Source organism: Ciconia boyciana, chromosome 7, assembly GCF_034638445.1.
Source record: "Ciconia boyciana chromosome 7, ASM3463844v1, whole genome shotgun sequence".
In the NCBI taxonomy this organism is placed as follows: domain Eukaryota; kingdom Metazoa; phylum Chordata; class Aves; order Ciconiiformes; family Ciconiidae; genus Ciconia; species Ciconia boyciana.
The window spans coordinates 19400688-19427334 of NC_132940.1; the positions used below are offsets into that span (position 1 = coordinate 19400688).

Here is a 26647-nt window from a genome sequence, read left to right on the forward strand (position 1 = left end):
GGTTAAATCATAACCCTCTAGTGGGTTATGATTGCAGACTACTCTATTTCAGAAGAACAGCATGCCTTCCATGTTCTCGACATTTTGTGGGTTATGCAGTTTACTCTGATATGATCCTTCCCTTTTATCCTCTTATCACTTGTGCCTGTTGATGTGGTGTACCCTACCATGCAAGGAGTATCTTCTCTGAGTGACTGATTCATGTAACTTGAAAACAAGGTAACTGCAAAAACAGCTTTCTGTGGCACTTGCGGGTGCGTTTTGCGGGTACTCAAAAACTATTCTTTCCCTTGCATTAAGACATAAGGGAATCAGCAATACAGCTGAAAAAAATCAACCCTCCCAAAACAAATGGAATTAACAAACTCGGCCCTGTAAATATGGGCAACATGGGAAATTTGATGTGAGTGTCTTAAACATTGCGAAACGATAAATTCTGAATTGTGGAAGTTAAAATCCTCTGTAAAGGCTTATCTCCAGTGAACAGTGAAAACTGAGGAAGTTGAGAACAAATTATTGTGAACCAAGGTGTTTATTTACCAAGTAAAGGGATTAAGGAATTTGCCCCTCTGAATAGCTAAGCTGTTCTAACTTAATGGCTTTCGTTCATACAACCATATTCTCTGGTCTGAGTGAGTTTGTTATGACAGCACCAGGTTAGTTTGTTGTGGCTATAATTATGAGCTAAGCTAGCATTGAGAATAATTAGACTTTGCTAAGCAAGGAACATGGGAGGGGGGGAAATAAGTAAGATACTACATGCAGCTTGTAGTTTAGATTTTATGCTATATCCTGTTGGGGGAAGAAAGCCTTCACCATGATGACTTGTTTCTTTTGATGAAAACAGGCTTTAAACACATGCGGAACAATGGCGACCTTATCTCCTTTCCACATACATAGAAACAATGAGTTTGTCTTTTTTCTTATTGGATTTTTTTTTTTGATCCATGTTTGTATCTAATCTCAATTTCTTAGAGGAAGTTGAGAAGCTAAACTGTCAGGTTGCAGCATATTTTTATGTGTGTGATATTAACATCTTGCTTTGGAAAACATAGTATCTTAATGCCATGGATTTATGCCTCAAGAAAAAAAAATTCAATTTATGTGAGAAATGGGTAGAAGCCTTTCTCTGGGACTATGATTGCTGAAGGGCCAGATTCTTCTTCTGCTGAAATGCTTAGCTTTCACAAGAAATCAGAAGATTTAATTAGCATCTGTGTGAGGCAGCGAAGCAGTTGATGTTGCATCTCATGGGAAGAAATTTACTGAAATACTTGTCTCAAGAAATCAGTTAACTTAAAATAACCATCTTTGCTGCAAAAATCAAGCAGATGGTTCTCTTAAGCAAATCTAAAGGGAAATGGAAGAATCTTAAGTGATTAAGGTAGGTTGAAGTTGTGCGTATGACATGCCTAACTTGCACTAACAAAGATTCACTGCTATAGGTGGATTGCTGAAATATTCTTGCAAGTCCACCAAGATTAAATGCAGTGCATGAGAGTATTTGCTGCAGTTGGGTTTGCTAAAGACATCAATGCATTAAAACCGTGCGCAGGGAGTGGTTCAGAGACTTCCTACGTTCTCAGTGTTATTTTTATTAATAAAAGTTAATAGATCTTGTTTTTATTTTGGCATTTAATTGTGATAACACATAGCTTTATTTAAGTAAAACAGTACAGTTTATTTAAGTAAAAAAATAATATGGGATTTTACACGCACATAGAAGATACTTTAGTGCTAATCTAGTTGCTACGTGAAGTTCTGGTATGTGCTATACCAAGTTCCTATTGAAAACACCACACAGCATCTGTAAAACTTGTAAATAAAAGAAAAACATAATTTGTTTTGTCTGTTTTAATTAATTGTATTATCCCCTACACTACCAAGTAAGTATCCTCTTTGGGCATCTTTACTTGTTCCTCTATTCTAAAGTTACCATAGCATCTTTTTTTCAGGGCAATTAAACTGATGCACTGTCAAACAGCAGAATTTCCCCTTTTCATATGTGTCAGACTTCTGTGCTGACAGCTTCCTGCTATCCATAGTATTTATGATGGAGAAGTTTCTGATTTTCTGATAGACTTTAGCATTAACAATCAGTCTGTGTTGCTAGGTGATAGAAAAAAAACACCAAGATAAAAAAAAAATATATTCTCCCTGGCATTAATGGCTTTTGTTCAGGCCTGCTTTGTAATCTCTTTACTAATGCTCTGCAAATCTAGGCATATAGACAACATATCCATAACAACATGTACAAGATCCTGTCTGTTTAAACAGCGAGTGTCTAAGAACTCAAAAGCACTTCTCTAGTGACATCAATGATGTGTACGTGTATGTATAACTTTAAGGAGAACGTGGGTAAGGAGAAGATGGCAGGTAACTGTCTTCTCCAGATGGGCTCTCAGTGAAGAACTCTCACTCTGAGCAAGTGAAAGCCGCTGTAGGGAGCGTTTGAAAGGTGGATGCCTGATTCATTGAGAAATTTTATTTATTTAGTTAGTTGACAGCTACTCAGGGACAATAGGAGAGGCTGTCCTGACAGCTTTCAGTAAAGTTTGGTGATGATGGTGTTAATTTCAGTGACTTTCAGTGTTCTCAGAAATAACAACAAAAATGAGTTCCTCGTGCTTTTAAATGTGGTATTTCATTAAAATAAAACCTGCTCTTTCTCACTTCCCTTCTTATTTGTGTTGTTTCCATGGTCATTAGTGGCATACAACATTTCTGTTTGGGATTTTGTCAGTCTTGCAGACAGTGAGTGTGGTCCACAGTAAGGAAATGTACCTCTTGACTCGAAGGACCAAAGAAGTGGATCATAACTCAAAATTCTTTTTCGACCCAAATATTATCTTAGCATTTTTTTGTCATCATGTTTTTTATATTTTTAGTGAGCATAAAAATGTCTTACTGCTTCTAGTCAGTATTGGCTTTGTGGCTGTTTTGAGAACAGAAATGCATGATTGTTCTTCTACTGAGACTGTATGGTTTTCAAGACAGAGTCATGCATCTACAATTGATAGAAATAGGTGGGCCTTAAGGAGAGTTCTGAGGCTGAGAAACTTCCCAAAGAATTTAGCCTAAGTGATTTGGAATGAGAGGAGATAGAACTCCAGGACACCCTTAAAAACAAAACTGTGAATGAAATCTTTAGATGCACGAATGTAAGTTTGGTTGGGCTACTTAGCATTTTGTTAGTACTCTGCAAACTACCCACAAAGTATGTGCTTTTCTTCAAAGTGCATTTTGAGATGTCTATGTAGGCTATGTGTTATAAAAACAAAATAACTCCATCCTGCTTATATGTTCTAGGAAGCTATTTGGACACAGTGAGTACTTTCCTGATCATCATTAGGGATGCTGGAAGAACTGGAACATTTTAATGCCTTCTAAGATTGTGCAGATGACTATGAAAACTGCTTTCTTGTAAATACTACAACTTAGTTCAAAATCAGTCAAGCTCTAATACCTCCTGATGATACCTCTAGCTGATTTAAAGAAGAAATTTATAACTTTATAGAATTGTAATCTTCTGCACTTCAACTTACTAAGCTAAGGTGTCACACTGAATGATGCCTACTCAAGAGGTTTGGAACAGTAAAAACTACTCGTATCATAATTCTGCAGTAAGGGTCCTGGTTTCTTACAGTAACTGTGTTTTAAAGAGATGGTTTTACATTATCACTAAAACATCTGGGCTCCAACGTCTGAGCTATGCATTTTGCTGTGGATGAAAGATTTCCCTAGCTTTTATTTATCCAGGAAGGTGCCATCTGATACTCTGTAGAAGACAGTCTAGAAAACTTCACTCTGCCTTTAGAAATGAGCCTATAAAATAAAGGGTGTTGCCAAGCAAAGTTTTTTATAACAAGTTTTAGAAAACTGCAGAATCTTCCATTCTGGAAAGAACATCTAATGGGATTTAACTGAGATAAAGGAGAATTTCTAAAAGATTTGCTAAAAATATTATTGCTGTCTGTGAAGCAGAATAATGGATGCCTCCATGAGTCTTTCAAAGTAGTAAATTTACAGTCTGTACTAAGCAGGACTGTAATATACAGATATTCTGCCGAGTTTCTGGAAGTAGTAAATCCAGGGCTGTGGCTGGATTTTAAACATTAACTGAAATAGTCAAGGTTCCTTGACTTTTTACAGGAAATAATTTATTTCAAATAAAATAACTGTTTGAGATCTAGAAACCAGTTACTTAGTTCTGGTTTAACAACATGCCACTTTACTTGTTTTATTTACAGAGTTCCTAGTTGTGGTAGGGGTGCCCTTTTTATTGCCTTAAGCCCTAGTGATAATAGAATTGCATTCCTGAGGTTTCTTATGTAGATTATCTGAAAATACCCTGAGGATTCCCAGGAGATTGTTGTCTCATTGCCTAGTTTACCAGATTCCCTATGGATATGTTTACTGGCAGAAAGTAAGCAAGAATATTAAAATAATGAATTTATGGCAAAGCAGTGTGTCTGTTGCTGCTAAGTTTCTTTCTCCCTCAAAGTCAATTTGTACTGTCTTTACATGTTGAATACGCAATAGGTCAGCAGCAACAGAAAGGTGAATAAGTAAAGTTACAGTGCAAATTTAACCTAACATGTTATGAATGGCAATTTTCTTTCAACAAACCCTTAGTAGGGATCTTCCTGCAGTTTTTCACATTCAGTATGTGTTACCAGCTTACTTCTGTAATTGTGGTATTTGCTTACATCTGCTGAAGATGCAGGGATAAAGTGGGAATGATCGAATTTTGTGTGGCATTGGATTGGAATTACTAGTGGCATTGTCTATGTGACTTTAAGTGACATTTCTTGGAAGATCTAATGTGGAGAAACAACTTGAAGACAACACTTCAGAATACTTCCGTGGAATTTTGAAATCTCTAGGTTAATTGGATTTCTACTCTGAATTTCTGTTCTTGAGTCCTACTGCCATAGAGCTATAAAACACAGATGTTAAGTATTGAGAAGCATAGTGAACAGGGAAAATGTGTGGAAGTCACGGTCTTGAATTTTCTAAAGTGGTCCTGTTCTTGGTTATATGGCGTGTTATTACGTGTCTTTCCCTCATGCCTCATGCTATTGTTACGCTGGGTTGGAAAGCACTGTAAATATGAAAAGGAATAGATGGTCAGACCAAGTTCACAGGTTAGGAGTTCTGAAAGCACATACAGGTACAACCACCTAAAAAACCCATGTAAAGCAGGTCCACCAATCTTACTCTTTCAATGTGAAATTTTATTACCCCTATCACACGTTTTCCTGGCCCTTGCTTTCAAAATCTAATAAAATAGTAAAATTCCCATTCCCTACATTCTTGTTTCTTGTCATTCTCTCTTGGTGAGAACCTGTATCACACAGTCAAAAAAATTCAACCTAACTCAATCCTTTAAATACAGGACTTAAGAAGGAAGATGATTTCTTTGTGTTTTCTCTGCCCTTTTAGAGGACAGTGTTCAAATAGCATACTCAAATTGTTCCCAGTATTAACAATAAAGCCTCTTTGCCATGGAATGAGTGACTAAATGCATATCTGTAAGTACATGTCTGCTAAATCCAAAGTAACTGTAGCTCTTCTGTTAAACTTTGCTAACTTCATCTATATGGTATGAAACCACTGATAAAGCATGTTATCTGTTCACATTGACTTTTTAAGGCTCCATTAAGTTGCTGGAGTGCGGTATCTTTCTATAAATATGAGATCTTTGCAGTCACAGACTGCAGGCTTTGTTAGCTTTTCCAGATCTTGAGCCAAAAATAAGCTGGTGAAACAGATGGGAAAGTGGGAAACTGGAATTACTATATGGGCAAAGTGAAAGCTCTTGGGTAATCTTAACTGCAAATTTTCATGTTTTCAAGCACTTCCTTTGAAATTAAAATTTTTATCTCTAATACCATTCACTTATATCTATACTATTCTTATGGTTTTGTACTTGTAACCTTGATGTTAGAAGGTTTTTATATTTTTGGGGTTGTAAATTTGATGATATTAAAGGACAATCGAGTGCCTTTTCTTGGTCATACTAAGATTTATAAATCACTCATCTGTCATTACTGATACAGCTTGCTTCTGCTTTTGCCAGTAGGTGATTATAGTAGATGACCTATAAAGAGCAGACAAAAGTTTCTTTAATGAAAAAAGCAAAGTGAGGGAGAGAAACCTTTGTTCCTTTTAACCTGATATTACGTTTTACTTGTAATGCTTGTTTATGCTTTTTCAAGCATTGCAGAAATAAGTTTTCCAGAGATACAGTTTTTAAAAGGGGTTTTTTATTATTAAGCACTGTAGAGTCCAGCTTTTGTTTTCTGGTCATGAACTTTGTTAGATTAAAAAAAGTCATTTTTTATTTGTTTTGATCAATTAAAAAATTACAGGAGTAAACTTAGTGTCATCTTCTAGGCTTGTATATTCATCTGATAAAAATCTTAAAGAAGCTGAGGAGCTGGCTATGATGAAAAAAGTAACGGAACGCAAATTAATACAAGAAAACAACATTGCTACCCTTCAGAACGCTCAAACAAATGTAAATTGTCTTGGAGATGGCAAAAGAACACCTCTTGATCAGAATACTCCAAGTGGAGCTGTGCAGAAAGAAATTGCTTGTTCATCTTGTATTGAAGAGGAAATTCCAGAACTAGTTGATGCAGAAGGCAACAAAGCCACTGCAGGTAGGTTTGGAATTATACTTTTGTTTGGTTGGGTGGGTTTTTTTTTTTCCTTTTAAATAATTATCCAAAGACTTATACAGATGTAAAAATGCAGGCAAAGATTAAAGCTATCGTTATAACACAGCTTACATGGATATTCTTTGCTATGGTCTACCTCATTCTCTCACACGTTGAAAAAATGAATTGCTGCAGAAGTTTGGCAGGAGCGGTTCCCAGTCAATGTGTAGCATAATAAATCTGACAGGACTTGCCAGGCATCAGGCATGTTCATCAGCATTGTGTCCCGTCTTTTCTCTGTAATACAGCAAACTTGAGTCCTCACCACGTGGGACTTCCACAGAGCAGAATTTCTCTCTCCAGTCCTTTCCTTTTCTAGCAAATTACACTAGTTCCACTGTTGTTTTATGAGGATTTTGGAATCTTTCAGAATCTTCTGTACTACAACTGTGAATGAAATAAGTAATATGAGGAAATGTGTAACTGCATCTACACCAGAGGTGTTGGCTGCTAACAGCTGCCAACTGTTAGCAGTCAGTAAGACAGGATCAAGCAACAAATCTGTTCAGGCAGAAGCATGTAGCACTACATGACCCTGAACTTCTTCAGAGTCTACTTTTCTTCAATGCAGAGGTACCAGATCTCTGTAGAAAAAATGAACTGGCTACATAATCTTATGAAAGAGTAACTGTAGCACTTCTATAGATATCAAATATGAAGCATTGGTCAAATTTCTGCTATCTCAGGTCAAAGCAGGAAGAAAAATGCAAGGTTTGGAAAACCTTCCAAGGAAAATTCTAGCTTGACTATGCAATATTAAAAATTTTTCATTATGTCAGATTCTTTTTTTCAAATATTTTGTCTGGGTACTGTCAATAGTCTAGTCTACACCAGACAAAGCAAAAATAGCTATTTCTCTCCATCTGCAGGTGATTCCAAACTAGAAACTGCATCTGTGTTAGGAGAAGACTTAATGATGCTCTACAAGAAGTGCTATTGTCCAGATATTAATATTTGTATAGAAGGCAAAGATTTTCAAGCTCACAGGTACATAAGTATTTATTGTAAAGTTTTTCAACCACAATCCTTCTAGTATAGAACATTGCTGGTACTGTACATCTATAGTAAGTTATTGCTGGTGCTGTTATCTAGCTGTGAACCATTAGAGTTTTTAGGTCTTATGTGTGAAGTGGCCATACTTTGATACTAATGAAAATTATTTATCTCATTAATGGCAACTATTGTGAAAACAATTGCATTTTTAGCACTTCTAAGATTGCCATTGTAAACTCATATAATGAGACTATACTCATGTATAAATACTGTGTAGGTTTTCTTTGCTAACCTTTTTTTAAAAATCTGTGCTCTCTGAAGAAAATGAAAAATCTATTAATAAACTATTCATCTGTTAATGCTGAATAAAATCACCATACAAGTAGAAGATTTCTGGAGTAGTAATTTTTTTTTTTCTGTTCTTCAGAATCTGTGCATACAGAATCTGATTTTACTTTAATTATTTCAGTCATGTAGATGTAAAGATTGTCAGCAGCCTTTATTAGATCTAAAGTCCAAGACCATTTAAGAACTTTGGCTTATTGGACTTTTGTAGCTTGGGAAAGCAAATTAAAGTGTCAGTACCGTTCCTTGTACCTTTGATATGAGTCTGTTTGCACTTGAGATAGGAAACTAGACAGCCTATATTTTGTTCCCTTTGAGTATACAAATAACTGAGAGAGATTATTAAAAAACCTCCACTATTTTTAGTATTGTCTCAACACAAAACTAGTGTGGGGGGTTATATTACTGACATTACAAACATCTTTACAGAAGATATGGCATAATAGTGGTGGTGGTGGGGGTGTTATTTTATTTTTTTAAATAACAGAATTAGGATATATACTAAATTTCCAGAACATAGTGTATTTAGGCATGGTTTTTTCTTCTGGTCTACACTATAAGAAGACATGTTTTCAGGTCCATAACTTTGACAAACAAATACTTTAATGCAAAAAGAAAAGTCAACAAAAAGATTCCATCAGCAAAGCTTCTTTAATTTAGGCCACTTACTGCCTGGAGCAATGTATCTAGTCTAACCAGCATTAAAAATATGGCAGTAAATCACAGAACACAAGGATGTTCTGAAACAGGCACAAGACTTGCTTGTTTTAGTACTGCACTATGTGAACGGTAGGAGTGAATAAGGGAAATCTAACTTTGGGTATAACTGTGGTGAAAGTATGACTTATTTATTTTAAAGGATTTTTTTAAGTTCTCAAACAGGAGACAGTTTAAGCCCCCACCCTCTCCCACCCACTTATCTCAGTATTCCTTACTTACTCATGAAGTCCTGTGAAGTCTATTGGAAGTTCATAGTGTGAGCAGCAGTGCTCTGATTGAGTTGCCAAGTTATGTCTTCCTAGTGCTTACAGAGCTCTGAGTGGAGCAAGTCAATTTGTTCAGTAATAAACTTGTGGCACAAACCATGACAGTAGGAAAGCACAGATAAATTTACTTAATTCATTTGGTATCTCCATGTATTTTATAAGTTAAAATTTTATCAATGTATATTTAGGTAATACATACTTGTCCTTATTCTACTGAGTAGCCATCTTATTTAAAATAAGTCTTTGAAATACTCACTTCAACTATGCCCTTGCAGTTGATCTAGCCCTGTTCATTACTAAAATTTATTTGGAAGAGGATGACAGAATTGGAGATAGTGTATTTCATACCTCCATTATATTGTGTTATTGTGTCTTATAGAAACAAGATCATGTGTGTATTCAGAACTTCCCATACTCAAAGTTGTGATGTAATACCCATTTACGTGTGGACATACTGCACTGAGATATGAAACATTCTGTAAAGGCTTCATTATTATTATTGCTGGATGAATCGCAGGAGGAATGTGTGAGAAGTTCCTAATTTAAAGTATTGAGACTTCTGAAGCAGGAGGAGGGAAGAGAGATGAGAGATTCTGGAATATATAATGACTAGAAAAGAGAACATAAATAGCGTTCTTCTTACTTCTTCCTACGCAAAATGATAGTGCTCTGAAACACTTTAAGAGCCAACAAATACATGTAAAAGAAGGGATTCTCATGCTTAATATAACAGTTTGCTTTTTCTGCCACAGGAAATACATGACATAAAGTAATTCTATAAATAATAGGAAGCTTAGTAAGTGTCAGGAAGAAATTGTATGTATGAGAATATTATCTACGGCTGCAGTAGCCCAGATAAGATACGTAAAGGCTAACACTATAACTGGTGTAAATCTGGAAGGCTGAAATCATAAAGCAGTTTTCATGTACTGTCTTCTCTTCCTTTTTGCCCTTCCACTTCTACCTTAAGAAGCTCCTGTGGCAAAAGTCTTCTCATCTGGTTTTTTGAAGACTGTGATACTGGTGGAGATACTGAGCTAAACAGACTACTGGTCTGGGGTTTCTTTATTATCTTTGATGGAAGTAGTAGTAAATTGAATTAGCTCCTTTATGGCCAGTTATGCCTTTTAAATATAGAAGGGTAATATATCTAAACAGAAGTAATTGATAGCTCTTCTCAAACAGTGCTGGAAACACACATCATATTGTTGTATCATACGTTAGTATGAAGTTTGTTTCAGGATATAATTATTTGGCTAAAATGGGTCTGTATAAACAAGGGTATTTACTGTTATTTGGTAAATAAAACAGAAGAAATAAATTTGCAATTTTATATTACATAAAAGGGAAATGCTTGTGATGATCATTTCCTCTGTGTGAATGTCAAAGTCATACTAGAAACAAACTTTAAGTGAGAAATCTAGAATACTGTTTGGTTTTTTTTCTTTAGCATATTTTGAAATTCCAAACATACTGGAAGAAAAGGCATGCCGTATATAGATGACACCTTAATGCATACAGGGCAAAGATTTAAGTCAATGTTATCAAAGAGTCTCATAATAAATATTTTTATCTAGTGGAATAATATTTACTTTTTCTCTCTCAGGGCCATTTTATGTGCCAGATCTAGTTACTTTGCTGCTATGCTGAGTGGAAGTTGGGCTGAAAGCTCCCAAGAGCACATCACTCTTCAAGGGTAAGTGTTGTCTTTGCAAGTCATGTGGGAGCAAAGGTAGGCAATTTAAAATCACTGCAAATATGTAACATCTGTGCTGTGTATAGAGCACTGACGATTAATCTGCCTTGACACTTTTCTTCAACCTGATACATTTCCCGAGTACTGTTTTGACTTCAGTATGAAACAGTGTGTGCAGTGTATTTGTTAATATTGTCAGATGGTTCAGGGAAGAAGTCTTTTTCATCAGCGGAAGAGTACTAATCCTTTTTTTTTGTAGAGTATGTTTTAGTATGCACAGTCTATTTTACTCTTCATGTTGTACATGTCATGAAAAGTATTATGAATGTCTGAGCAATATAGTTTATTTTCATACCTGTTTGTACAATAAGAGTATATTTACAATGTAAAGGCAAATAAACAATTACATTTCTTAAATAGTGTTTAATAATGATATTTCAGCATCATACACTGAAACAATTTTGACTAGTGTGCTTGTTCGCAATGGGTTTCTGTGTGAGAGCTGAAAATAATGGAGCTGTCAGTGTAGGATGAATACTTAAGACTTTGTAGATAAACTGGGAACTGCCAGGTTAGTTCTTTTCAGTATCAGAAAAATCAATTGAAATATATTAAATTTTCTTTAAAAGCAAACTGATACTTTTACATGTTAGCTTTTTTAGTTCAGGCATGATGTTGGCTGACTCAGCTTTCTTCAGAAAGAACTGTGTACCTTACAGTGTTGCAAAATACAATTGCTTTGTGTTCATATAAAATTGCTTGGCCAAGTGATACTTTCTCTCATTTTCATAATTTTAGTTTTCTGTCAGTGTAATATCGCTGCAAAACCAGGAAGGTTATCTGTTGATTTGGTTATAACTTCCTAATCCTTATAAAACAATACACTTTTAGTTTAATTGATTCCTTAGCTTTTATGCTAGACATAGTATATTTTAGAGGCTGATAGTCAACAGTTACCCTGGTATTTACACTTCTCTCCCTGTAATTGATTTCTATATGGCTAAGAAATTTTCATCCCTGTTTTTCAGTAGTCTTTCTCCTGAGAAGTACTTAGTCTTTATATGAGTGTATTCTCATACCAATGTCTCATAATTTCTGTTATTAAGAATCGTATCCACTTATTTTACCTTCTCTAGTTCAGTTTTTTGCTTGGTGCAGATTTCCATGCTGTCTTTTTAAACACTTATAAATAAAGTACATATGGCTTATTCTGAAATAATGAAAATTCTGTCTAAGATAACAGCTGTCAAGACTGTGGGGAAACTTTCTTCCTGATTTTATGGCTATCGTGTGCTAATACATAGACAACTGTGTTGCTTTTCCTTCTTAGTGTGTTGCAAGTTGTTTTTTTTTTTACTTTTTAGTCATCAATGTCTGTTGCTTAAACACGTCTAATGTTTTAAAGGGTCTTAGCTCAATCTGCACGACCATATACCATTTATACTAATGTGCAGAGCACTTGTGAGTTTTGAAGATTGCACACAGAGATGTACGTACATAAGTACATTAATGTATTGTTCGGGAGATTGTGTCCACCATTTAAAATAGACATTCTGTGCCTTTCCCTGTTACAGTGCTGGGACGATGCAAGGATGCAAACACAACTCTGTGTAGAAATTCCGTATTTCTTAATCTGAATCTAGGCATAAAGACTTTTTCTAAATATTTTGAGATGCAACATTCCTAGTTAGTGTTGTAGTAAAATTATTAAATGGTTTTTTATTGTGGGAAAAGCTTAAATATATTCCTAAAATCAAGAATTAAAAATAATTATTCTAAAGCAATTTTTAAATATATAGTTGCATAATAATTGACTTATTACTAGTAAAGAGCTTGGAGATGATGAAAAAAATCCTTTCTGCGTATTATCAGTGTAAATAATCTAGATACTAGCATTAGTCTGCTTATGACTTAATTTCAGAGATTTCAAGTATTAGAAAGCTTCAGCAAGACTATTGAGTAGCAAAATTCACCCAAAATATAGTCCATTTAGATATTTTTACATTGCAGTTATCTTGAAAATAGCTTTGATTTTATCAGACCATTTACTTTCCATTCACAGAACGGCTGGATGAGGTATCAGCCTTTTGACCAATTTCCGTTGGCTAAGAAATGTGGTGGGTTTTATTCTGGACATGTGTTTATTTGTTTTTTTTTTTCTTTTTTGCAGTATAAGCCATGTGGAAATGAGTGTCATCTTGCATTTTATATATGGAGGTATTCTGGACTTCCCAGACAAAGTTGATGTTGGGTATATGTCAACTTTTATTACTTTTAATTGTAGTTTGTGCTTGTTCTGTATTTTCTCAGTTAAAAGTCAAAAGGAAAATTCTTAATGTAGTATAAATAAAACAAAGATGTCAAATATAATGATAATTACACCTAAACATACTTGAGGAAATTCCAAAAATAAAGTTGTTGAAGAAATCTTGTTTATTTGGCAGCTACTGGAAAAGGTGGGACAGACATTTTGGGAATATTATATAAGGAGAGTGAAAAACAGGAGAGTGTTTTATACCAAAATAACTCCCAATTTGCCTGTACCTTCCTTTTAGTTTTCAGAATATGTACAATGTATGTTAATATATAATAGTTAATATTTTGAATTTATTTTTAAATAATCATTTGAGTTGATGCGAAGGCAGGTAGTTAGTCTTAGATCCATAAAAGATGATATATAGAAACCAATATAAATGTTGGCATTTTCTTCTGGGATAGTTTTTAATCACAGTTTTATACATAATCCTGAATTAGTGAAGTAAGTTCTGAATGTATGAATTATGCCCTGAAACCATTTATATATTAGCTGTTGAACTCTGCCACTAAATCTTAAAACACTACAATTTCTTAATGTTAGAAATTGGTGTTCAGAGCTTATCTATCTAAAATAAAAATCTGGAATTGTTTATAATATGCCCCAATGTCAATGTTTAGGTAATGAATTGATATAGAAAATAAAACTATGGTATTGATTATTATGTAAAATAATTAATAGTTTGCTCACTGTGCTTTTTAGTATTTGGAAGGGACATAATTCTCAGATACGATGTCACCAATAACATTTTATGTAATCCTTGGAAAAAAACCTACAAAATGCCAAAACTCTGCTGGCACAAATATCTTTTTCACTTGCTACCCTTAAAATAGAGAAACTGAGTCTTCTAAACAGTTTCTCAGCCAGTGGCTGAGGCTTACTTTTGTATAGACTGGACCCGGTGGTTGGGAGATTATTATTAGGTCAATACATGTTCCTGTTTGAAGATTATACTTGGTAAGTTTCACACTTGGTTATCAGTCTGTTTCTGCAGTAAATTCTGACTGAACAAAGAGGTGAAATTAGCATGTAAATTGTCTTGTAAGCAAAATGCATATATGAAAATGATTTTTGATTCCTGTTGCTCCTGTTTTCTCTTTAGTCGCATGTTGGGCATTGCAGATATGTACGGGCTAGATGGGCTGAAAGAAGTAGCTATCTACATTTTGAAAAGAGATTACTGCAATTTTTTTCAGAAGGTATGTCAGTTGTCATGCTACTTTGTGAACTGTAAAGCCTAAGAAGAATTTTCATTCTATTACTTACGCATCATATTGACCAGATACTTAACAACTGTGTGGTCAAGGTGTTAGCTTAATTCAACAGACCCTATTTTTATGTGTAAATCTGCTGAATTCACTGGGAGTGATGATGGGAGTAAGGCCTGTGGTATCATCCCCCTATTTACAGAAGCTTGTAAACCACAACTGATGAAAAGCAGTATTCCACATGATCAGTTCAATATGTACATGGAGTATAATTAAATACATTCCATTGTATATGTAATTGTTCTTAATAGGAATATGGAAGTACTACATATTTGCATATCAGCTTTCATGGGCATGTATTTAGAAAATATTTCTGTTCAATTAAAATTACTTTAAAAACAAACAGCTGCTTAGAGTCGAGCATTTTCATGCATTAGGCTCACTAGGCTGAAAACTGCTTTATTGACATGTGTGGAAGCAGATGACTTCCCTATTCTGCATAGAGGCAAACAAACTTAAAGACCATGGTAGCTAACAGTACTTCTGTTTGAACTGAAGATTTTGTACTTCTGTACAGCTTTTCTAAGTCAGAATGTACAATAATTGTGATAATTTGCTAACAACTCTAGCCTGTTCCTGGAAAGCAGCAACCTGTACTAGAATGCCTGGCTATTGCTCATTCATTGGGAGCAGAAAACCTATACGCTGCTTGCATGAAGTAAGTAAAATAAAACAAATTACGGTTTATGTTTTTCATTTCTCCGCTTTCTGTTGAAATCATTTTACTTTGCAAGATTGGGTTTATTTTGGCATATAAAATGTTCACATTTTAAACATTTTTTTTCTTCACAATACTTTAGAAGTATCACTGATGCTAACAAGTGAAGATAGAACATTTTTCATCTTCCTTACGTAAGAAAGGCTCTTTTTTCAACAGATGGGTAGGAAAACATTTTGCAAAATGTTTGTCAGAGAGAAGCTTTGCCAGTTTACCTACTGAACTTCAGAACAACTGTCTGGTTATGTTGATTAACTCTTTGGTAAGTAGTATATAGTGTGCTTTATATAAAAATAGAGCAATGTAAATTTTTTCCTTATTTAGCTCTGCAATGTAATTTAAGAGATAATAAATATAGTATTTTAAATCTGTAGTACACTTATACTATGTAAAAGTTCCCATTAAAATAACAAAGAGATTTTGATGTGCAGATGTTGTTATGCTTCATGGCACACAGTATAGTGATAATCACATCCAAGTCCAGCATAATAATACAAAATAAGTTTATGAAACACAGCTGTGACATCATAGTGCAGCATTATGTATTCAGATAGTGAGGAACAGCAAATTGCTGTATCAGTTTCTATGTTAGGTGGTGGCATACATCATTCGTGATGGCCTTTTCCTCTTTGCCTATATTCTAATTTGGAAAAAATGTACTTTTTTTTTTTTTCCAGACTTCAGGTGATCATTGGCTATCAGTGATCACAAGCCATTTGTTTACAGGCAAGCTGACTTTTCAAAAATAAAGTAACAGTATAGTATACATATCTTCTACTTCTCAGATAACAGTACTGAATTGGTCCCCTCAAAGCTCAGCATTCATTTTTTGTGGCACATATTTACATTGTTCCAATTTAGATCTGCCTAAACTTAAATACTTTCTAATTGTGTTTCTGTATAAAACTACCCTCAGAGCTGACTTAAAAGTAACTGATTTGAACTAGACCTGTTAACAGGAATTTGGTCCAGTAATTAGCCTGTAAATACATGGAATTGTAACAGAGATAGGAAGAGTAGATAGAGGAGCTAAAGGTAAACCTGTACAGTTGCTGCCAAGCATAACTGTATACATATGTGACTGTAATGTGGATTGGCACACACAAAGCTTAATCTAGCTAGCTCAGGTAACATTCACAGGATGATTTTGATTCTAGCACACACCAGACAGCTAAGTATGTGATGTCTCATATATCTCATGCTGAAGTCCTTGTACCCCTGTCTCTGTTACTGTTGTCATCCCATCTAAATAGCTCAGGTATGGCTACCCACACTGCCAAACATACCCCTAGTTCAAGAGATGTACTCTTAAATGGTTCTGGCCAAAAACTGCCTCTTGCTGAAAGGGCTGTGAAGGCTTCTTGGGACTGTTTTTTCTCAGGACTTCTTTGATGGAGTACTTACCCCATCAAGTGCTGAGGCCAGCAGGTCAGCTGTGAGTGGTGGCTGCTACTGCATATTCTGGTGAAAGTGTGAAAAACAAGAGATTTCAGAGCTATGTGGCTGTACCAAGAGAAGCTTGAGAGTATCCGCAGTTATAAAAACCAAACAGTCCTTCTACCAGAATGCATAATTTCTAACAGAATAAAGATAGTAGCTATAGCTCTTAAGATACTAGGTGTTCTGCCATTATATTAGATCAGTATACTCAGTTGTTCCTAGAATATATACATGGCTTTGTATGTCATATATTGTACAAATATTTGAGAAGTTTTAAGTAAGGTTTTCAGGACTATAGATCAGTTCATTCTAATTTATAGGTGTTCATAGTTACACCACCACCCATCTCCAAACTACCTCAGGTGTGTAGCATAGACAAGAGCGTATGTAGACACAGTTCTACGCTCCCCTCCAGGCAGCCTTGTGCAACATTATCAGGACAGCTTAAAGGTAAACCTAAGCCACTTCAGGCCTTCCTTACCTTCTGTGCCTATTATAATATATCAAGATGATGTGATTACAGTTTGTGTTGTGTTGAAATACGTGAGCTATCTTTAAGCTACCAGCATTTGCAGAACAGTCATGGCACTGTGGTACTTTGTACTGCTCCAGCTGTGTACCCAGCTTTTCCAGAAGACTTTTGCAGTCTGGACTAAAGTGTGTTTTGGTCCCCATTTTACCAATTTAAAATTTGTGTTGGAGGGTCTTCACAAGATTCACTGGTATGCTATGGACTATGCTAAGGCTTTTAGAATTGCAAAATTAAAGAATAAAGCATAAGCCTCTTCTGCCCACAGAACAGTCCTGCTGAGTGATCATTTAACTCTTAGCTCTTAAGACACCCAGTCAAAAACTTGTGGAATTCCCAGTGGAGTATTTCACAATCTGCAAAAATGCTTAAGGTCGCTTGAGGGAGAAAGAAGAAAACATCTAAAATTAATTTTGCAGGGGCTGCTGTATGTTTTATGATCCTCTTTTCTCTGCTGCTACAGTTCTCTGCTGTAAAACAGTTACACCCCAGTTAAACAGTGTGACTCTGCTGATACTTTCATTTACCAATCTTGGAAATTTAAAAGCTAGTTAATGTGGGGCAGCCCTTTAGAGGAAGAAAAGGTGCAAAGAAAAGGAGATTGGTGATTGGAAAATCTCTGGGAAGCCACAATGATGAATGCAGAAACATTAAAATGGGAGTGCAGTTTAAAACACCGTTCAGGTACTTATCCCTGGTGTCTCAACTGCATGCAAGAAAATTACCATTTTTTTAGATAAGTAAGGTGGACTCCACTTTAGAATGGTTAGGAAAAAATATAATGAGAGAAGTAAAATTCAGTTAGAGCCACTCCTACAAAGTGCTGATATAATTAGAAGTCAATGAAGGCATTTTATATTTCACTGGAAGTGTCTAATGGGAGTAAATGCTTATTGCCTTGTGAGCAGGGGCTGAATTCTGGACAATTCAAAAAGCTTGTAATTGAGTCCAGTGGGAGCAAGATCAAACCATAAGCATATACTTAATCCTTAATTTACCTTATATGCATAGAAGCAAACTGGTTTCGCCCACAGATGAGTAAAATAATAAAAAAATATAGTTGAACAATGGCTGGCCAGATTTTATGTTTTAACTACAATATGCATGAAGAAAACCCTCCCTGCTTTCTATTTTGCATGGGACAAACATGATTATAATCTGAATTTACAGTAGGGTTTTTTGTGTCAAATATTCATCTGAATTGTTGCTTTCTCCAGTGTTCCTGATCTTACTGCATAATTTATCAGTGACCTGCTAGGTCATGTTGAGTAGAGCTTTCAATCCATTCTGATGTGGATAACAATAAATTGCAAGTTCTTGTTAAGTGATGTGTTAGCCAGTAGAAGTTGCCCTCAGGTACTGTGCTGATGAGGCAATGCAAATGCTTAGACAAGTACGAAAGAACCAAAGGCACAGACAGACCAGGGGAATAAATATTAGGAAATCTGTTTGCTTGTTTTAAATGTAGCTATAAACATAACAGTTATGTTTCTTAGAGAAACATTAGACAACAAAGAGGATAAGTTCAGTTAAAACTCCATCTGGGAAGACAAATATTTGATGTCTGACTCCTTTAAATAAAGCAAAAGGATTCATAACTATGAAAATGCTTGGGTATTTAGGCATCCCAAATGCCAAGCCATCCACACTCACCTAAAACTTTCACTTACCCATTTTATTTAAGAATTTATTACATCTTTCAGTGACCTAAAAGGTTTTCCTCTATTCAGTTTCTCCAGTTAACATTTGCCTTATTTTGTTCAGGAGTGCAGTATGTAATGACATACAGTTGAAAAAAATACAATAAAAGCTACTGAAAACTTTACTGCCTAACTTCAGCAGGCAAAACAGAAGCAGTAGATTTTTCTTTTTCTGCTTTAGTTTCAGAGGTAGGTATAATGCTTAGAATTATCAAAATCCAAATTTATTTAAAGAAGGGAAATCAATACTGGATCCTTGTTTAAGTGTTCAGTAACTGAACAGAAGCTGTTTTACGAGCAGCAATTGTTTCCGTGATTACTTGGCAACAGGCTAATTTCTGTTTTTATTTTAAGAACCACAAGAATGCTGCTTTCCTTTTGATGGAGAGTGACCGGCTGATCAATAGCCTCCCGCAAGTGAAGTGGACAGAGACAGCTGTAGCCTTGGCATCTAGGCTACAAGAAGAATGCGTAACATTTATTGTGGCAAACTTCCTACACATAGTAAAAAGTGAAGGCTTCTCTATTTTGTTGCAGGTATAAGTGCCCTCAAGTTATTGTATGCTTCCAAATAAATGTAATTATATCACACTTTGGATAGTTCAGGCTGCTAAATAATCAAAATAGTTTCAATTTTTGCTTTAAAGTACAATTCTATGGAAAATTTAAAAAAAAAAAATTAGGCATTTTTAAGTTTTTGGCGGGGGGGGGGGGTCAGTGTTGTTTTAAAGCATATTAATACTTTGATATGCAGGGTTGATACTGCGCTCAGGTTATGTGCCTCAGTTAAGCAAAAGTTCCAATGAAGTCAGTGGGACAGTTTCTGTGTTGCAAAGAGATAAGTATATACATAAGCTTTGAAAAAGCTTTCAGACCCCTAGAACAACAGCGTGTACTTACAAGAATGAGTATACTGCTAATACTCATAATCAAACTTCTACTGATTTTTGTTGAGAGCTGCAAGAATGTGGCAATGCTGCAGGTCCTGGTGAGAGCATATCTAGTCATCTAGCTGGTTCACTTCTCCCATGAAAGATTTTTTAATATGTATAGAGGATTAAAAAAATAAATAGGGAGATGTTAAAACATTTTGTGTTTGAATCTAGAGTTGCATGTGGCTGTAAATTCATCGCAGCGTGCTTGTTCCTAAAATTTCGGTTAGCAAGAGGCCTCAGGATGATTTGCTAGGCGCCTGGGGAGGGGTGGGGTTATGGAATGGATACAAAGAAAGATGCTCAGCTTTGGAATACCTCCTGCACAGCGTGATAGCAGATTCTCTCTGCTCAGTAATGCTTTTGCATATGAAGGACACTCTTTTGTTTTAAATGGCTGTCTTTTGTTGTTTCCTCAGGCACAGGCAATGAGTAGCAAACCTGACCTTCTAGAACTAATTTTTAATGCAATTGAAAAAAGTATTAATAATGAAAATAGCTGCTTGCTTCTTGTAGCTGTGGATACGTTGTTGGACTCCACAAATGTGAAGGAGATGGTAGGTTTTTCAATGTGCAGTGTTTGTAGCAAAAACTATTCTGGTATTGTCTCATGTAATGGTTCAAATCAGGTGATGTGGTTTGAGCTCAGGTGGCTCAATCCTGCAGTTGGGGTCACACAGAAAAGCACCTGCGTAAATCCAAGGTCCTGTTGGAAGTACAGAAAATGTTACCATTTGTTTACCGGATATCAACACTTTTTTTCTTTTAAAAAGAAACCCCATCTATGGCAATAAAAAGATTATTGTGTATTACTAAGAATGTAAATCTCATGGGCACCACTGCTCTGTTGATCTTTACTATTACTTTAAAGTTGTGATGAGAAAAAACTTATCAAAATATTGCATTACCTTAAACTTACAGGGGAAGAGAGCTTATTCTTTTTCTTTCTATGTATCTTTTCCCCCCGTTTTGTAAAAGTCATAGCTACATTTGCTTTTAAGACTGTCCTCTGAAGCAAGGACTGCCTCTTAATCTAGTGTGTGTTTTTTGGATTGGGGGGAGGTGTCCGTCTCCATGTGTGTAACATACTGTGTATATCTGCACAATGTAAATAATGATATTTAAGCTGTGGTTAACTGCAATGCTGGGGATAATTCATGAATAGTATGACATACTGATAAAAATCCAGAATGATGCTACAAGCAAAGAATGAAAAATAAATGCAAAATGAATTATTGCAATCTGGTGCTATTGTAGATCTTCTTGGTAAAAGCAATGAAAATTTAATCAGATACATTATTTTTCCCTAGAGTATTTGACCTTGTTGTGACACAGCTGACAGTAAAGAGCTATTATGGGGTTCATTTAAAAAAAAAAAAAAAAAGGAAGGAAAAAAGGAGCAATGTGGTGTTTTCTAGTGCTGTAGTATGCCTTGGAGTGACTTTGTTTTAAAGTATTGTAAAAATTACTGTGGTGGGCAATAATCCTTCAAAAACAGCATCTCCATCTACCAGGCCATTATAAAATATAAGTGATGACATCATTGATCTAGCTTAGGGAGTAAGTAGATTCTGAAAGGAATAATGACTGGTTGCTATGACAATATGCCCCTCGCCAGCTGCTGATTTGTTACTTGAACACAGGGGTTTACGTGCAAGATCCAGGCTCTGCGTGATAAGCTCTGGGTCTTCCTGGTTCAGTCTTTTTATGCTGTTCGTCACACAGAAAGCTGGAAGCTGATGAGGCCAGACCATCAACAGAAAATACAAGCAGGTATGTCTGGCATCAAGTGGCATTAGAATTTTTTAGCAATCTGTTTAGTAGATAAAATGTAGGTGGTGTTGTGGAGCCAGATACAAATTAAAGCGAAATTTGTGATGCTCTAGGTTTTTGAAGTGGTATTTTAGAATAGAAGCATGATAGCATGCTTAGCTAGTGCCAAACATGGAAATCAGTTAAGTCATTTTCTGTGAAAAGTCTCCCCTGCTTTTCTTTTTAGGAGTGTATATAATAGGAACCAAAACCATGTAGATTGATTCTATTCTTATTTACAGCCACTCTAAATTATTGAAAATACTGCAGTAGGATTAAAAACCTTATCTGTCTCATTTTTAAGGAGATAAGCACTGTGGGTGAATTAAATTTGCACAAAGCAGATTATCCGTTCTATGAATGCAGTTTCTATCCTTTATCATTTTCTACATAATGTATAAATATTCCTTGTCTCTTGCATAATGCTTATCTCGTGCACTGCGAGTAAATGCAGATAGCTTGACTTCACAGTTGATTGGTATTGTGATATTGTGCATGCTACTGCAGAGAGCCCCTAAGGAGCTGCATAGTGTTCTCTCAAAATTTTAACAGGCAGCACTTCCAACAAAAAGGAGGTTTTGTTCTGAACGTTTCTTTGTTTTGAAGTACACAAGTATTCCGAGGGTGCGGAACTGATGATGGAGTTCAGGTTATGCTTGAATATTAGCTTTGACAGTACAGTGTTATGAAAGAAAAGAATGTGTTGAAGACCTAAAATCAAATCACTTGATTCAAAGGAGAAATAAGCATTTTGGTGTCCTTTTTGTTAAAGACATTAATAGCTAGCATATGATAGTTATAAAATTGTTTACACCTATAAATAGATGAAAATTTTATTCTACAATTACATGCCGAGAGAAAGATACAGTCACAGTGTTTCTAAGTATGATTTAGGGATGTAGTCAAATAACATCTCACTGCTACTGTATAAAACAGGTTTATGATTTCTTTCTGGATTATAAAAATCCTTCAGAAGCTGCGGAGCTGGCTTTAGAAACAAGGGTGGGTTTTTTTGTTTTGGGGTGTTTTATTTTTAGGATGATCGTGTCCTTATTGTAAATAATGTTTAGGCTGCTTTGCACTAGTATTTAAGACCGAGGTGTGCCTTAGTTGTCCAAACTCCATCTTGCCAGAAATTGTTTTGTTTTCTTTTAGATTAAATTATAACTCAGAACTAGCATGCATTTCATATGTAAATAGATAGGCTGAAATGTTTGCATAAATTATCTGTTTTTAATTACAGACAAAGAGATCACACAATACTGGTAGACAAATTTTAATCTTCAGGTGAAATATGTCTAGGATAACTCAAATCAACTTTCACCTTAAAGATTTCTGGTGGTGGTTTATCTTCTAGAGATTTAACCTATACAGAATTAGAAGGCTATAACAGAGGAGGAAAAATGCCAAAAGAAGACAGATGATATTGTGGGCTTTTTCATTCACAACATGTCTTGTATTTTCTTAGGCACAAGTTTATATGGATTTTGTCTTAATATATTGGTATGTATTAATGTGCAGAGTCATTGCTAGAAAAAGGATTAGATCCCTGGGGTGCCATCTTCAGCATACCTTTTGTGTGATTTTTACAGACCTATATAAAAATTATTTTTAGTATCTTCAGTAAGAATTCAGCAGAATTTTTGTTTGTTATACATGGATACATTTTTTGTATGTATAAATACTATGTCACAACACGAGGCACTGAATGCTTGATTTTTTAAATACATTTTTTGCAAAACCTTTTTTCAGCTCAAACATTAATACAAACAAAAATGAAACCTTATTGATTCTGGGTCTGTACAGTGTCTATAAATATCCTTTTTGTATTCTACAAGCACAATTGATTTAAAGGCTTTATTGAAAAATGCTTCCCTCCCAGAGTAGACCAGTCAAAAAAAAAAAAAAAAAAGGCATTCATTGCCTGAAAATTCCACATGACAATCACAGGGATAACTCTCATGACATGACGCTGCATGCTATCTAAAGAGGCACTGTGATCTTACTATGTACATTTAGATATTTTGACTTTACCACTTTTGAAAACTAATATAATTTAATGTAATTAATCTCTTCTTTAAATAGTGTAAATAAATATTCTATAAATTAGAGTACATGACTTAAAAGTAATTAGCACTCTAAATGTGAAAGTACTCTTCTTTGAAAGTGTACACAATTTACAAAAGTCTCAGTGCACTACAAGCTTTAAGTGAGCTAAGCTTGGATAAACAAAAGTGTGTCTTACTATGGAAATGGGGAAACAGAAGAATTAAACAACTTGCTTATAGCCATGTGACTTCATTGCAGAAGCCATGTTTTTTGTTCTGAACATAAACCCATGTATTTCCACTCAACATTTGCCATGTCACCAGAATTAGCCTTCCTAGAATAATTACAGGACCCAAAGAACTGCTTTCTGATTTCAGATTATGTTAATTGAGTAGGCTGGATTGTTTTCTGTCTCCCTTCTTTCCTGCTAAATAGTAAAGAAACAGCTTGCTCCTTTTACAGCTGCATTTGACAAGGGTGATGACCGAAGACTTGGCAAAAAACCTGTATTCACTAGTTCTCAGGTAAACATTTCTATCCAAACATTAAAAATACTCAGAAGCTTGCAAACAAAACTATTTTCATCATGTGTTTTAAATTCAATATTCATTTGTCATATTATTTAATGGAACTTGCTTTTGAAAAATGTGTATTTTTTGGTGAATTGTTATTTCTGCAGAATCAGTAATGTCCATTACTGGAAACATCTTAGGACTCAGCCTATGCTCTGCTACATTTTCAAACAGATAAGCTCAAATAAAAGACAGGAATTTGTGTTCAGAATCTCACATTCCCCTGTTGCTATGTAATGAAACTGATCTGTTTCCTAGAGCAAATGGTTTGCTACTGAGCTAATGAATCTCTGCTATTATCACAAGCCACCACACCACTGAGTCTGTTACACTCCCTGCCCTGAAAAAATATTTTTTAGTGCCCTCAACAACTCTTCTATTGAGACTCACACTCAAAGCTACATTACTATTTGGTAGAAAAAGAGTATGGGTTTCACATTATTTGATGGTCTTGGATACATTGCCATGACACTAGTATCACAAAGATTCCATTTCATGCACTTAATTCTCCATGTTTCAGTATGTATCTTTACCTGAGAGAGAGAATGAATATTGCCACTTCTCTGGCGGATACACTGTTGGTAATGGTTAAAAACATCCCATGTATTATAAATTAATTTTTGTTTTTGTTTGTAATAATACATAGTCTTTATTCCTCTTTGGAAAATATGCACATATAACTCAAAAGTTTTCTTACTTCAGCAGACACTAATATAAATAAATATTACAGAGTAATTTGTCCAAAATAAGTTAAACTCTACTTAGATATTTCTATATCCTTTATATAGAGCAGTAATTCACATGAGCTTTACTAAGCACTGTAGTTATTTCTGGTACTTTTCTATCTTTGAAAGCCAGCAATCTGAGCTAAAATATAATTTTTTTTTATTTTTTAGTTATTTCTATGCTGAATTTTGTTGCTTTAGATTCATGTACTACTTAAAAAGTAGCTGTGTTTCAGAAATTAAAGATCATGGATAGTTTTGTGTTATAAATGTTTTCTGGTTTGTTTTTTTTCCTGATGCTTTTTTTTCTAGCTAAACAAATCCATTGCTGAATCTGTTGGTATAAGGAATACTTCCCGGACAGAACACAGCAAGAAAGATTGCTGGGGAGATTCTTCCACTAATCAGGATAAAATGAAATCTGATGGATTAGGAGCATCTGGACATACATCAAGCACCAACAGAAACACTGTTAATAAGGCTTCAAAGCATGAGGATGTAAAGGGGAAAGATGGCAAAAAAATAGTTTCCAAGATTACTAAGGATTCAAAACCAGGGGAAAAAGCTGCTTCACAAAAGGCTAGAGCTGTTATAAAGACAAAAATAGAAAATAATGGAAATGTGAAGGCTGAAAGCATGCTTACCAAGCAAGATATAGAAAAGACATCATCTGCAAGTGGACAAAAAAATTCAGGAAGTGGCAAAGGACTAAAGAACCATGAAGGAAAAGTTGCAGGTGCCAGGCCTAAAGTGCTGACGGTAACCTCAAGTGTGCAGATCAAAACAAAACCATTGAAAAAAACCACAGGGAAGGAATCTCCCTCCTTAGTGACTGTGGCAGGAACTTCCAGCAAGTCAGCAAACTCAAGCATAGATATCCAGACTGCCAGTGAACAGACAGAGGAACCCAAAGAGGATAAATTGGTAGAGGAAGGGAAAAAACAAACTGGTAAATTTATTGTGTATATGTGTGGGGTTTTTTGGTGTTCGGTTTTTGGTTTGTTTTGGTTTGGTTTTTGTTTTTTGGGGGGGGATTGTGGTTTGGGATTTTTTTGTGTGTGGGTTTGTTGGTTTTGTGTTGGTTGGTTGGTTGGGTTTTTTTTGTAAAAGTCCCTGTCTGGTTTGTCCCAGGCTGGTCATACACTGAAAACCAGACTGGGAAGCTTTAAAGAAATCTACTATAGCTTAATAACAGTCACCTTCTTCCCCTGTAAATGAATATTAACTTGAATAAGAATATTAAATTTCTCCTCTATTAACAGACTTTATCTTCTGATCAACTGATAGCCATATAAAATGGTAAAAGTTTTACAAGTTTAGCATCTATACTGTTTTCAATAGTTGGTTTTCATATATTAGAAATTTTTCAGTATTTATATGCAATGCGTTTTGCCCTATAATTAACTTCAAATTTACTTTACCATAGTGAAAACAAAGTCATCTGTGAAGACATCAAATGGAGTCACCAACAAAAAAAAAAAGACTGAGCTTGAGGTTAATATCACAACAAGCAGGTATGTTACAAATCAATATGCTGCTTTACATACATATATGTGTGCTTGTATGTTTGTGAAAAAAGTTTCAGGTGAACTATTAAACTTACTGTTAAGTCAACATGTTCTTTTTAATCTGAGAATGGTTGTCTATTGTATGTTCTTAGCAAAACAATTTGAGTTAGCTATTGGAAACATTGCTGTAAAGATAAAATTGGTTTGGCTTTTGTGTTGGATTGTTTCATGCTAATCATTTTAAAATTGTTATAGGTCATTCAATTCTGCACACTGGAACAGTTAATGACTACACAAGGTGTTGTAAACTTATTGTTTCTGGGATAGTTTAGATT

At 35.1% G+C, this 26647-nt stretch overlaps 1 protein-coding gene across 4 annotated transcripts in view; it reads left to right on the plus strand.

Moving 5' to 3' along the window:
* The window catches only part of BTBD8 (BTB domain containing 8), a 37431-nt gene that overhangs the window by 4487 nt on the left and 6297 nt on the right, over positions 1-26647 (plus strand). For 3 of the 4 annotated variants that reach the window (XM_072867844.1, XM_072867845.1, XM_072867846.1), the window contains 13 exons: positions 6400-6668; positions 7595-7712; positions 10656-10745; positions 12916-12996; positions 14162-14258; positions 14897-14985; positions 15205-15307; positions 19069-19251; positions 20066-20203; positions 21290-21419; positions 23970-24031; positions 25117-25753; positions 26231-26318. In XM_072867844.1, coding sequence (XP_072723945.1) covers positions 6400-6668; positions 7595-7712; positions 10656-10745; positions 12916-12996; positions 14162-14258; positions 14897-14985; positions 15205-15307; positions 19069-19251; positions 20066-20203; positions 21290-21419; positions 23970-24031; positions 25117-25753; positions 26231-26318 — 2085 coding nt within the window. Of the gene's footprint in view, positions 1-6399; positions 6669-7594; positions 7713-10655; positions 10746-12915; positions 12997-14161; positions 14259-14896; positions 14986-15204; positions 15308-19068; positions 19252-20065; positions 20204-21289; positions 21420-23969; positions 24032-25116; positions 25754-26230; positions 26319-26647 lie in introns of those variants that run through there. The other variant, XM_072867847.1, reaches the window with a different exon arrangement.